The sequence below is a fragment of the Ambystoma mexicanum genome, chromosome 5p (assembly GCF_040938575.1).
Source record: "Ambystoma mexicanum isolate Mex_15411 chromosome 5p, UKY_AmexF1_1, whole genome shotgun sequence".
Classification (NCBI taxonomy): Eukaryota; Metazoa; Chordata; class Amphibia; order Caudata; family Ambystomatidae; genus Ambystoma; species Ambystoma mexicanum.
The window spans coordinates 68340805-68354882 of record NC_090930.1 but is presented as its reverse complement, the minus strand read 5'-3'; the positions used below and the strand labels follow the sequence as shown (position 1 = coordinate 68354882).

Genomic DNA, 14078 nt, shown 5'->3' with positions numbered 1-14078 from the left:
GTACTGCCAAAATGTATCTGTCCATTTCTGGAACTCCCAGGCTGCCCGGGGGGGGGGGGGGCGCATTAGGATTCGTTTCTGGAACCTGGGTTTCTTACTATGCCATATGAATTTGAATATCACATTTTGCAACTCTCGGACCTTGGCTGGCGGTATGGGCACCGGTAGTGAACTTATAACATAAAGGAGACGAGGGAGGATAATCATTTTGACAGCTGTGATGCGGGCAAACCAGGACAGCTCCTGAGAGTCCCACCTGCGCATATCTTCCTATAGCTGTTTCCACAGCGGGATTATGTTTGTCTGATATAGCTTGTGTGGTTCTCTAGCAAGGTGGATCCCTAAGTATTACAGTTTTCTTTCCACCCAGCACATCAGGAATGTCCTCTCCAATGTCTCTGTCTCTTCTCTCCTTGCTGTTATGTTCATAGCTTTTGATTTGGAGAAGTTTATCGAGAACACCGAGACCTGTCTGAATTCCTCCAGCTGAGCCATCGCTGTAGGCATCGTATTTTCTGGGTCTCCCATGAAAAGCATAAGGTCATCCGCGGACTGGGCTATTTTGTGGGTTTCCTGACCAATTGTAACTCCTCTGATACAAGCATCCTGTCGGAACTGCATTGCACATGGCTCCATCGCCATCGCAAAAAGCAGAAGGGACAGCCCTGTCGAGTGACCCTTCTGATCTTCACAAACTCTGTACTCTGTCCATTGATCCTGAAACTTGTCGATGGATGTTGGTAATTGGCAAGTACCATTTTAGTAAATTCTGGGCCACAGCCGAAGCGTTCTAAGATCCGTTTCAGATAGCACTAGTCCATGCTGTCAAAGGCCCGGGTGGCGTCCAGAGCTGCCACTGCCAATGACTGTCGTGTTCGCCAACCAGCTAAAATGATTTTTTAGGCAGTACAAAATAAATCCCATTCTCATTGGGACTATTTTTAGTACATTATGTTGACAAAGAATCACCATAAAAACATCATTAGCATACGTCTTATTCAAAATACATCACACAACAAACAAAAGTAATAAATAGCCATCAATTGAAGTCATGGTTAATAAAACATAAACATAAAAGCACATCAAGATGCACACATAAAAACTCACAACCATAGAACTCATGACCCTATTCTTCAACTGGCTTGGTGACGGGGAGGTACCTAAAGAAGAATAATAAGAAAGCACATCATCTGCTCTACACTGCCAGAATTCTAAATTCAAAATATATCCTCTGGGTACATTGGGAGGTCCTGTAAAACAAGGTAGACCAGCAGGTCAAATAGAAAGCTTGCCATATATATACCAATAACACCCCACCTACACGTGGGAACTCCCATTTTCAGTCTAATTCATAAGCAAGTAAACATTTTCGAATGATAAAACAGAAAGATTTTGTACAAAATATTTCCTTGCACCTAGTTTTTCATGCATGTTAAAATATGCATTTTCCCCTCTTCAGATCAGGCGGTAATAAATGTGCTACTGATCCAAACCTATCCAGGGAGCGGTGTGTGGGTGAAAGCCGGAGGACATGCTCCTATGTGTCGGTTTGCCATTTTCGGTTACGACTATTTGTACATCCCCCTGCCCCCCTTTTTCTTTCTTGGGAGCATTTGCCTATTTTTAGGAAGTCAAAGTGGCCGATACATCCCTTATCTGTCAGCAATAAACAGGTTTACCATCAGCCCCATTTTCATTGTCACTAATAATATCACATCACTACCAGCCTAAATCGATAACTGGGTGGGTGAAAGCATGGTTAAATAAAAAATAAAAAACAGGCAGGATGAATAGGCGATGTAAAAAACCTGCATGTTGAATCAAATAAATCCACCCCAGAGTACACTGGTTTATTGAGGGGAAAAGGAGAACGGCGGCAGAAGAGAGACCCTCGGAATTTACTTTGAATGTGGACAATATTAACTATAAAAAAATATAAAAGAAATTGTGCTGGGCAACCTCAGATGGAAAGGGTAGAGGAAAATGCCAGAAAAGATAAGAAAGGAGAAAGGGTGATCAAGAAAAGATATGGTAGAAAAAGAAAAGAAATGGGATACAATTAGAGAGCAAGGGACAGACAATATTTTAGTGCACATCTGCCATTGCCTTGTTGTGTAGGATTGTTTGGGGTGCAATACCGCATGGTTCCGAAATTCCTGCTAAACAAAATCGGAGTGCATGTTTGAAGAATGCTCAAAATGGGTGGGTAAAGTCAGCCATTATTATGTCTAGCGATGTGCACCAATCAGGGCTATCCATTGTTATTACAGGGTCTTATACATGTGTGTAGCAGCAGAATGTGTCCGACATCGACATCCATGGAGATCTGGGCAGTCTCTATTAATAACACATTCAAGCACACTACATAATTGATAAGCTTTCAATAAACACAGCTGCACCTGATCCAGGAAGTGTTATCACTTTAAAGAAAGGCACACATTTTGGGAAGGGGCTAGTTGGTCTAAGAATCATGGGACAAAATAATTCAGAATTAAGCACCAAGACAACTGCAATGAATCCAAGATTTAGCACCAAGTTCCATTAAATTAATACAAATGACATCAAATGCATAGTCTTTTGCTGCAATATTCTTGCATTTCTAATAACTCTATATGACAATCTTAATTTCAAATAATAAAATAAAGTTCTTTAAACCAACCAGAAACATAAGAGATCAGATCAGTGACTGACCTCATGAGGGGAAATCCAGGCGGGTGGGTTTTCGTATGAAGGTAGGAAAACTACAGGGTAAGGATAATCATCGTACGGGATCCTGTTGTCCATGTCCAAAAGTCAACCTGCAAGGCAATGATGTGGGAGGTGAGAGAAGTGCAAGTGAGGCCCATCTGCCTTGCCTGGTCAGGGGAATCAGGACAGAGGAAAGATCAGCTGGACCCAGAAGTCCCTAAACAGGCCAGAAAACAGATAAGAACATCTTAAATGATTATGCCCAGCGGTGAGCAAAGTCCTTCATGCATAAGGGATTCAAGTGCTCCACAAACTGCCTCGCTGCGAGGGCTCTCAACGTCCCCCACGCATAACAAGTAAGTGCACATCAAGAGCTAGAGAGCACACACAACAGTGATGGATTGAGTGATTAAGCAGTCTTCTACTCAAGCAGAACAGCCAATACCTCACTCTCAAAGGCGGATGCCATCCAAATGAGTATATAGGACTTGTGGTTGGGTGTTATATATAAGCAGCAAGGCCATTGTGCATTATGTGGGTTGCAGGCTTGAATCATAGTTGCCCAATATAAACATGTGTGGTTGTTCCCAAATGCGCTCTGATTTTATGCAAAGGAGCAGGTAACTTACACTGGTGCCAGTTGCCCCCCCCCTCCTCTTTCTCATAGGTGATTTCGGGATGGCGGAGGAGGTTTGGGGTGCATTTTGATAGGATGTTTGGGAGTCTTATTTAAAATGGCACAGCTTTTCGTTTTTTAAACACTGGTGCCTCCACAGATAAAATGTGCATACACTAGTCCCACCTTGGTGAATCATTCAGGTCAAATATCGAAGATAAAGCAACGGAAGGAGGGGTCTTGTGTGATTTACTCACTGAATTAATTATTTATATATACTTAGTTAGAAGTTATATAACGGATAGCGATTGTTTACAAAATGAGCCAGAGAGAAATTATTTCCTGTATGCAGACTGGAGGCACGAAGACTGTCCGAGTAACACACAATACATGTTTGCAGTGTGTACAAGATGCTTTTCTTGGGGGCAGGTGGCCCATGTCCAAGCCACATGCCCCTTTTTGAGGTTATGCCTAACACTTTGGCCAACCCCTTTGCTAGAGCCGCTCTCTTCTATTTTGCATCCCACTTAGACCAAGGCCAACGTTAGGAATGTGTATTGCATAGCACACAAATGTAGCACAACATGTCATGGGCTCACTTAGAATAGCAGGCGTCACCTGAGCAGCATGAACCCTGCGAGTTTAGGGCCGCCCCTTACGATAACGGGTAACATAAGATACGCCGTGCAGGAGGATGTACTTGGCAATCTAAGGGCCATGCGAAACAGAACTGCATGCTGGGGTTTTCTTATTTAAATCATAGGACATGAAAATCCATCCAACTTTGGTGTTTTATTTTTATAGCGCAAACCTAGCTCGGGAGCAACAGAGCGGTGCACAGACACAGAGCAAGAACAGCAGAAGCGACAAAACAACCATTTCCTTTACATCAGATAAGAATTTAACATAACATGCCATGGGTCTTTAGGATCACTGGCTAAATCAGAAAAACATTTGCAACATGTAGCCTGCTTATTCCACGTGAGGAGAACCTGCAAAACCAGGCAATCCTTGGAGTTCAGGCAAGCTTATTCAAACAGATAGCCGTATGCACCAAAACTAGTTCAACGTCACATTTTCCAACCGAGGGCAGTCAACAGCAGCAGATACTCATACGACGTTAGTGTTTTTTATTCCAACAGAGAACAATCCATGACAGTGTGCAGCCCCGTTTATTGTGGGCCACTTATTCAAACTGAGGGTCGAAAAAAGCAGGCATCCATGCCCGTTCATCAATGAGTGTTAACAAAGCCCTTACTGTACTCCGATATTTACTTGTGGATACAGATTTACAGAATAGATTCATACACTACTCTTCCTACTCAATGGACTCACTGGTTTTATGTTATACTGGAAACAAAGTTTAATCATTCTTACATTTGGCACGCTGGCTACTACACCCACCTTGGCCTCCGTGGTGGAGGCCAAAACTCCTTTTGATGGCCACTCCCTCTCCTTTTTGGGGAGGCCAGGCTGTCAGGCAGCCCAGGGGTGTTTTTTCATTTACTCCAGCTCTATGATAAAAAGAGAGGTATTAGTCAATTCTGTAGACAAGCGAGATGACCAACTCAAGAGGAACCATCAACAAGGAGAAAGAAAACTAAATCCTCATTGCAACAAAAACATTCCCTGAGGCACCACGGAAATAAATGACATCACTGCTACTAAACTCCGAACAGATTTTTTGAAAAGGAAAACAGTTTTATATTGTGGCCGGTCAGGACCTCAGTGATTATTGTTCCATCACTGAGAAGAAATGATTCAGGAGGTTTTTTGCACTGGCAGCAACTGATATACCCTGCTCATAGAATGCCATTCTGCAGGATAACTAAAGCCTGAAAGAATGCAGGACCAGTGCCATTCTGCGGGATTACTAAAGCCTGCAAGAATGCAGGACCAGTGCCATTCTGCAGGATAAATATAGCCTGAAAGAATACAGGACCAGTGCCATTCAGCAGGATAACTGAAAGAATGCAGGATAACTAAAGCCTGAAAGAAGGACCAGTGCCATTCTGCAGGATAACTAAAGCCTGAAAGAATGCAGGACCTGTGCCATTCTGCAGGATGACTAAAGCCTGAAAGAATGCAGGACCAGCTGTAACTGAGCTTTGTGAGGGTGCAGAGGTAAGGCTCAGACACAATGGTTGTATGTTTTGGTGCAGAAACATTTACTATATGAAAAAGAGTTGGAAAAATGTCCCTATCCCTAAAACTAAGAGGGGTTTCCCTGCCTCGAAGAAAACTAAAGAAATTGTCTGAATGTCCAAACCGACAAAGTCTGTCACTATCGTGTCTCAAAAAGCCTACCTCTGTCACCAACATTAAAGGATGATCTCTTCCCAAAGTAAGTGTTATTTGCAGATCCAACCAAAGTTCCCAGTCTCTCGGGTAATCAAAAGGGGCAAAGATAAAGAAATGTTCTTTATCAAAAATCAGGAAGTACAAATCCAAATCGGTCGTAACAACAATTTCTCAGGAATGAGTAATATTGGATCATAGGAGTCTCAAAGTGGTATTCTCAACTTCAAAATAGATGCCGTTGGGAGCTCCCCCTAACCCCCTCTCACCCTAACAGTCCAATAGCCACACTTCCGCACACTTCGGATGTGCGCACAGGATATGCACGCACCGTTGTTTTAAAGTGATTGGGCTTTGTTTGGTGGGCGGGCTTAGCAGTGACGATGACCAATTCCTTGATGGCTAGTGCCCCTTTTATTTCTTGTCAACTGCAGGGACAACGGGAGAGGCCCTCGCAAAGTTGAATTTTTTGGGTCACTTGTCGATTTCTGCTGCTTTTTCGACGTCCGATGAAATTTGTAAAGGAATGTTCACAAAGGTAAGGGTTGTAATCCTTTCCCCTAGATTCCTTCTTTTTGTGTTTCTCTCCTTCTGGGACCCCTCAGGCCTGTATTCTCCTACACTATGGTCAGTAGGCAGTTCACAAGAATATGATCCATGTATTTTTACTGTTTATCCCACCAACTTAGAACACTCCTTTTACCAAGTGTAGGATTCGTTTCACTATATATTCTTTACTTATTTTGGGTGTGGGTCCCAGGCTTGCAGCATTCAGAATGGCTTGGTTTACTCCCCTGCCAAGCAATTGTCCCCAATGGACTGTTCCTCTTTTGGGTGCGGTCAAAGACTCGCAATATTCAAGCCAGCTTGCTATACTCTCCTGCCAAGCCTTCGTCCTCTCATGGACGGTCTCTCTTTAGGCACGAGTCCCTGACTCGTAATACTCTGATTAGATTTGTTTCCGTTTCTCATATGGGTGCGGGTCCCAGGCTCGCACTTCATTCCCAGGCTCCCAAACCCTCTGGTTTGAGCTTCACTTCCTTGCTCTCCCGGACCTGCAGCACCTCTCGCGTAACTCAGGTACCCGTTTGCTTCCTCTTGGCAGGTACCAGTGTTTCCGAGCGCTGCTTTGTCTCTTGAGGCTCCGGTCTGCAGCGGCTCTGCGGATGACTGCTTCTCTTCGGAGGTGCATCTTCTCTCATGGACACTTCGCTGGTGCTCTGAACACCCAGAGGTTTTTCTCGGTAGCAGCCCGAGCAGTCCTTGCTTTCTGGACTACGTTCAGGTTCTCCTCCTCAGTTTGTGGCTTGCCTCCTGCTGGCACTCGTCTGCTTGCCCGCTGCCGTCTCACTGGCAACCTCCTTGGAGGACAGTTCTCTTCTCGCATCTGAGCTGTGGCGTGTTTAAACTCCTGCACTGGAAAATTGAATTGCTTTGGGCCAATCACATTCGTTGAGAAGCTAGAGCGCTCGCTCTGCTTCTCCAAAGGGATCCTTGGACTCATTGGGCATCAGCATCTTCTCAGTACATAAAATAAAGTCAGATGCATCATACCGTGCATTCTTTAATGTTTGGGTCTCGTAAAACAGATTAAGTTTCCCACTACTTGAAGCAGACCCATATGCAGTATACTTTGCATTCTCTGAAGTTTGAATCATGCCAAGTATATTAAGTTTCCCAATACTTGAAATAGAGCCATATGCAGCATGCTTTACATTTTCTGATGTTTTAAAGGCGAAGTATATTTGGTTGGCTAACTTGACAATAGCAGACATTGGCCCTAGGTGTTCTGATGCGGGGGAATACAGCGTTCTCTGAGCATGGTCATCCCCAATTCCATAAGGGGGTTCCTCCCCCATGGGATCCTCTCTCTGCGCATCAACCCCAAGGGGACTATTGTACTGTGGACACACTGCCCTGGCCCCCTGGGAAAGGTCTCCCCTAGGGGAGAAGGGACGACACCCTCAGATTCGTCACAGCTTCCTGAAACGTGCCCTCGGACCCTGGGATATGTATTAACTGGGACTGCCTTTATCTTGTGCTCAAATAATGATCTTGCAAGTTAAGACAGGGGAAACATGGCTTAGGCTAATAACCATGCTTAAAAGGTCACTAGGCCCATGCATGACTGACACCTATTCACATGAATATAGAACTCTATTCCTTAGTCACCAAGACATTGCTCCCCAATGGTTAGCACAGATTTGCAAGCTTGGTTGAGAAGTCCATAATTTGTAATACTGATTGGTTCTAGGATTCGACAGACAGTCATGATTCTATAAATGCCACAGAGGCAAGTATTAAGCGCTCTCTTTTCTGGTTTATTCTCCCATCAGCAAAACGTAACAACGTATGGAAAGACAAACTACTAGTCTCAGAATCCACAGACCATGCTCCACCCCTTTCTTCCTCCAGAACACCCTCCAATGCCAAGCTACCCTATTAATTTCTGCTGATAACACCACCAATGCAGACCACCCATGCCACATCATGCCACATCCAAAGTAAAGAAGGACCACAACTGATGCCCAGTTGCACACAGTCATACATTAAGAAAAACGTCTGCCCGTCCTGGTCCTCAGAGTCCGGAAGAATGAGAGATTAGGCACGGGGGTGTGGGAGTTGGGATGGATAATATTGACCTCTGTGCCATTAATAGAATTATTACTGTCCAGCGAATTCTACAATCAATCAATGTTCTAAGGCTTGACATGGAGGCTGTGTCAAACTCATCCGCACTTAGTGTTATGGAGATCATCGTTATGCTTCATCCCTCTCCTAGCGAGGCCCTCAGCACTTTTTTCTGGACCTTTTTCTTTCCATCCTGAATGAGGGGAGTCTTTTTTTCCCCTCATTTCATTCCTATTTGCTCTGACCTTTGGAACTGTGTTCTCTGTTTTTATCTTTACTATGGAGTCTGCTTGCCTCCATATCTCTTTAAAGCATCTGTGTTTTGCAGCACACAGAACCTTATGTGCAGTGTTGCTGGGATCGCTCCGAGTTCTCCTTTGAGATTCTTTCCTTATCCTTACTAACTACAGTTCTTAAGAATAGAGTGATACTTTGCATCCCTCCTAAAACCTTATACTTAGAGGTTAGCACACACCACCTTATGTGGAGTGCTTCGGGGGATACTTCGCTCCTGTGACTTTTCTAGTCAGATAGACAACCATATAGTTATAGCTGGTGGCAGTGGGTGTGTTCTACCAACTATTGTGCTATTTTTGTACCGCACACTGTATTCACAGTCTCGGATGTGCACAATAAGGTCACCTATGTTCTAACATGGTGGCCCCTTTCTTTTTTCGCCATTTCTATCATGGTTGTTCTTTGTTAGCCCCTCTTCTACAGTTCTGTGAGGGGGAGGTCTGTGTGCGTGTTTTGCCTTTGCCAGGAACTCTTGGGTGTCCCCGCCTAGGCTCCAGTGTGTCTGGGCAGGCATTATTCAATCCCCTGCCCTTTGTCTGCGAGAGTGCCTTAATGGAACCAGTTCCCACTGGGGGGCTGGCTGTTCTGAGTGGACAGCCACCCGCCCCTTTTTGTAAAATGCAGAGAGAGTTTTCAGAGGAGTGTGAAGGAAAATTGAATAAAAGGTGGGGTTCCTCAGGAGAAAGGCAAGTTGATCACGTGAACTAACGTAACCGAAGCTGAAGACTACAGAGGCGCCTGCAGACCCTTCCAATCACTGAAGCGGCTGCTGTCCTGGCCCAGTTCTCACCGGGGCGAGTACCATTCTTGGTTGGTTCTGAGAAAAAGTGCCAACACAGCAGGCCGGCCAAGAAGACTGAAGAAATCCATGCCAATGGTCCTCTCTCAAGACTGCTGCTCAGACATCCTATTCATAGTCCTTCCTTTTGTCACCAGACCAAGGAATCATGAGACCGGGTTTGTCACTGCTGCACAGAGGAGAATCCAGCTACGAGCATTTCTTCTAACCTAAGGTACTGTGAGGTGAATGGTATAACTTAGCTTGAACCAAGAAGTCGCACAAGAGTGAGTGAAGAGGTGTCCAGGGTGTCCACCCTACCTCTGACCCAGGCTTGCCAGCTTGTGTCCCTTTAGTGAGTCCTTTTACAGGGTCTCCCTTGTTGTGTGGAATTACCTAGTAACTTATTCTAGAGACTGAAAGTATACTGAGGAACTGTTGCTGTTCTGCTGCTGCTTAAGACTTTGAATCAACTCCTACACTGACGTTTTCGTATAGTTAGGGATTGGACTTTTAAAGCGCTAGTTCGTCTGAAAAGTGTCTCTAGAACATTAAGCTTTGCTGCTGTGTGATTAACCTACCTTTTTCCTCCATAAAAGACTAAACACAATCACTGTATCTTAGTCTGAGCGCAAATGAGCGGTAGTCCCGATAATACAGTAGAACTGTCATTAGTGTCAAACTCTAACAATTGTACCGCAAGCAACTACCATTGAGGCAATGGCCTTTGAAAAGTATTATTTAGAATTCCTAGGTGTATTGGTTAATTGAACTCGGCATTCATCATCTATTTTGTGCAAATATTATAAAGGTATATTTTAATACAACATTTTATGTGTACGTGTTTTTTGGACTATTGTATTTACTGGGATCAGTGTACGTAACTACAGCTCACATCTTCCTCCTATAAGCATGACTTCTCTGCCACTCTACCAAGGTTCCTTGAGTAGTACAGACTTATAATAAGTGTTGTGGACCTGATTGCCAAGGAATAGTTTTAGGAAGTCTTACCTCCAGTGGACTTTATGAAAACTCCCCTAACATTTAAGTGTGCACCTGCCCAAAAAGCTTCGAGACCATGGCGCCCTGGACAGAATAAGCCCCAAAGAACTTGGTATCAACCACCAGGACCACTTTTACCCATCTTGCCAAAGCAGGAGAGGAAGGTTCACAGAAAGGTAGAAACAAAGCCCCAAAAGGATTTTCTCAAACCAACTTCTGCAGCTCATAACATTTAAGACATTGCACAGCGCACAACCGTTATTTGGAACATAGAAACATCAAATATGCTTGATGCCAATTTTGTAAAGCAATCCGAATAAAAAGACACCCGAAGATTTAACTACTCCACCTTTAATATCCAGGGTGCAGACATCTGCAACCCATTGAAATGCCACCAAACACATCAGTGTAACAAGTTTCGTGCAGAGTTTTTCAGCAATAATTGGCTTTTATCCGGACCATTTTTAAAAAGGCTGAACTCCAAATTGACACCCGAAAGGCAGGAATGCTGTGGTGACGGAGGCCTCAAAATACAAGCTCCTTTGAACAGTGTTCAAAACAAATAATGTTCACCCACCGGAAAGTCCTCCACCAGCTCATGATAGGTACACCATGGCAAAACGATGTATATTAGCAAACTCAGCTAAACGTTCATGTAGCTACTATAGGGGCATGATGGGGAACAAAAGTCTGCTGACCCACTGCCTGCAGGTACCCAAATTCAAACAAAAGAAAACCGGTGGCAGTAGTTTCCCTGTCTTGGCAGCCCAACACTGGAATGCCCTCCCACTCAACATTAGGACAGACCAATCCTATTACTGCTTCAGGAGAAACACCCTCACCTGGTTACGGTCCAATGATTCCCTTGACTAAGCCCGCCCACATGACTACGCCCCCAATCCAACCTGACCGCCGCTATGCACAGCATCAAATATGTAAGATATATATATATATATTTATACAGTCCACGCAATGTAATGTTATGCCTCTTATTCATGTATGCCTTATCCTGTAACCAAGTATTTATGCAATCTTACCTTCCTGTTCTCTGTTACGCCCTGTTACCCCTGGGTTTTGTGCGCCATACTAAATAAACAAACAAACAAATGATGCACAACTTTGTCACGTGAACAATCGTAAACAGAAGAAACTGAATCCACTGAAACAGCTGCGTTTGTGACTTGTTTGAATTTATTTAAAAAAAGCCCAAGCTCATTAAGACACTGATCGCCAGGCGAAGATGGCCTCAAGCAACTCTGGAGAAGCGGCCATGATCAGAACGTCATCCAAATACATCAAGACCCTTAACCCCTGGAGGTGCAAATAACCCATTACCGGCATAACAATTTGGTATAACACCATAGGTCTGAAGAATAGCTTAAAGTCAGAGAAGTAAACCAATATAGACAGTGATGACAATAGAAGCAAATAATTCTCGAAATCCAGGCGAGCTAGCCAGTCGACGGACGTCAACAATGCAATCGTCTACATCTTGAAGTGACAATAAATTGAGTGATTGAGAGCACAGAGCATGAACACAGGTCAAAACGACTGATCTTTCTTCGTTACCAGAAAGCTATTGCTGATAAAGTTGGCGGGACACTGATCCCAAGCTTCTATTGCCCTCTTCTTCAGAAGCTGGGCAATTTCCTTATCCTCTGCCTTTTTCTGCTCCCAAATGAGAGCGAGGGAGGAGAAAGAAACACACAACAGGGTTCCTTCAGATATTCTTTATGGTAGCTCCTGACCGTATCCAGTACCCAGGGATTTTTCATGTTCTAATTCCTAAAGAAAAATTGGATTTGCCCACTACTCTGATTCTTTTCTGGCACCTCTACCTTGCTGACCACTCTGGGGGAAAAAGGAAGCCTCTGTCTCTCATCTGTTGACAAAACCCTTGGGGGTATGCTAGGCTTGTTGCATGGACCTAGAATTGCCTTGTGTGATGGCTTGGACCCAGCTGGTCATGTTATCCCTAGAACGTGAGGTTCTCTAGCTGAAATAAGTCTGAGGACTCACTGAAGAAGCGTGGTGAAATTAGACATGAACTTCCCTATTTCCTTAAGTGAGAAGTCACCAAATAGAACCACTCGAACGTCTCCTTGAGAGGGAGACGCATATAAGCCCACCAGCCCCTTCCTCCACTCTTGTATAATGGAGGCCTTGGTGTCCCCTATTACACACATTGTTTGCTGAGCCTAGCTGGAAATTATTTCTAGAGCCAAGGGTTCTCCAGTAACTTGGGCCCCTTCTGGCATATTTAGATTTGTTTGCAATAACACAGTTAGTGTAAGTTTTATAATGCACGTTTAAGACCTCTTATGACATCACAACTCTTCGACCCAACTGACCTGAAGGAATTCACTGAAGCGAAAGGTAACAAGCTGTATATAACCTGGTACAGCATCATATGACAAACTGTACCCTCACATGCTCGGTTACTGCCATCTTTTCTCAAGTATAGTCATATATACATGTCAAGTACAGTCATATAATAATTCCACATACCACCACTATTTTGCAACTCCAGCGTCATAAGCCCAAGTACTGATGTCCTATGCCACGTACAGTCTCATATGCACAAATACTGCCAGTATAGCATACATGCTGTCAACTGGTCCCAAATAAAGTCTCATATCCCCCCCAAGTAAAACCATCAGATGATGCTATGTACTGTCGCCTTATGCCAAGTGAAGGCTCACATACTCAACTGTTACCATCACAGTCTATGTACTGCCATCATGCACCAAGTTCAGACGTATGTGCCAATTGGTTGTATCCTATCCCAACTGCTGCAAGTGAAACCTCATGATGTGCCCAAGTACTACCATCGCATGCCAGGTGAAGCCTCATAAACCCATTCATCAATATGCACAATCTTACCAGATAACTCTATGCCATGCACTGCACTGTTATCTAGTTAAACAGTTTTAATTTAGAAAATAAAAGAAGACTTTCAGCCTAGTTACAGAGTGGCATAAGGTGCAAAACAAGGTATACAGACATGAAATACAAGATAAGCAGGATAAAGTATATACAGATAAAAGCATCTAGTAGAACATAACACAGTGCAGGCAGGACAGTAATTGAGAAGGCAGTTAGAGGCTGTTAACATAGTACACGGGCTCAGCATACGCCCAGGTACTGGCCAGGGGTGCACCCAGGCAAACACTTCAAAGGTGGGTGGGGGAGATAACCTTTCACATGTTGGGAGATGCCTGGGCAGCCTTCATAGAGTGCAGGGGAGGGGCACACTTGCTCTCTACACATCCTAAATGGACTATTCTAGAGCAGTTCAGCGTGAACTCGTGCAATGCCGTGGTCGGCCGAGTGTACACATGTACAGCTTCGGCTCTCCTGGGCAGGCGCTCGCCTTACCTTCATGAAGCGCGAGCATCAGGGAGCAGCCGGGCGAGTCCTGCTAACGCGGAACCAGCACCTGCCAGTGCAGCAGTAAACAGGACTAGCAGTTCCCACTAGAGGAGCGGTCCTAGCAGCGTGGCACAGTCACGTGACTCGCGCACGTTCCCTTCCATGTAGTAGACTGTCAGTGCCGTAGTAAACAGGCCTCCCAGTTCCCACTAGAGGAGCGGTCCTAGCAGCGTGGCACAGTCACGTGACTCGCGCACGTTCCCTTCCATGTAGTAGACTGTCAGTGCCGTAGTAAACAGGCCTCCCAGTTCCCACTAGAGGAGCGGTCCTAGCAGCGTGGCACAGTCACGTGACTCGCGCACTTTTCCTTCTATGTAGTAGACTATCAATGCAGTA

The 14078-nt window shown here is 44.6% G+C and overlaps 1 protein-coding gene across 4 annotated transcripts in view; it reads right to left on the bottom strand.

Annotated features, from left to right (window-relative positions):
- Nucleotides 1-13852, bottom strand: part of PDZD11 (PDZ domain containing 11) — a 175416-nt gene extending 161564 nt beyond the window's left edge. For 2 of the 4 annotated variants that reach the window (XM_069612455.1, XM_069612457.1), the window contains exons 1-3: nucleotides 13689-13812; nucleotides 4709-4818; nucleotides 2692-2798 (exon numbers count right to left, since the gene is read on the bottom strand). In XM_069612455.1, the coding sequence (XP_069468556.1) occupies nucleotides 2692-2784 (93 nt within the window). In that variant the 5' untranslated portion in view covers nucleotides 2785-2798; nucleotides 4709-4818; nucleotides 13689-13812. Of the gene's footprint in view, nucleotides 1-2691; nucleotides 2799-4708; nucleotides 4819-13688 lie in introns of all 4 variants that reach the window. The other 2 variants (XM_069612454.1, XM_069612456.1) reach the window with 2 other exon arrangements.
- Between the last annotated feature and the right edge of the window lie 226 nt (nucleotides 13853-14078).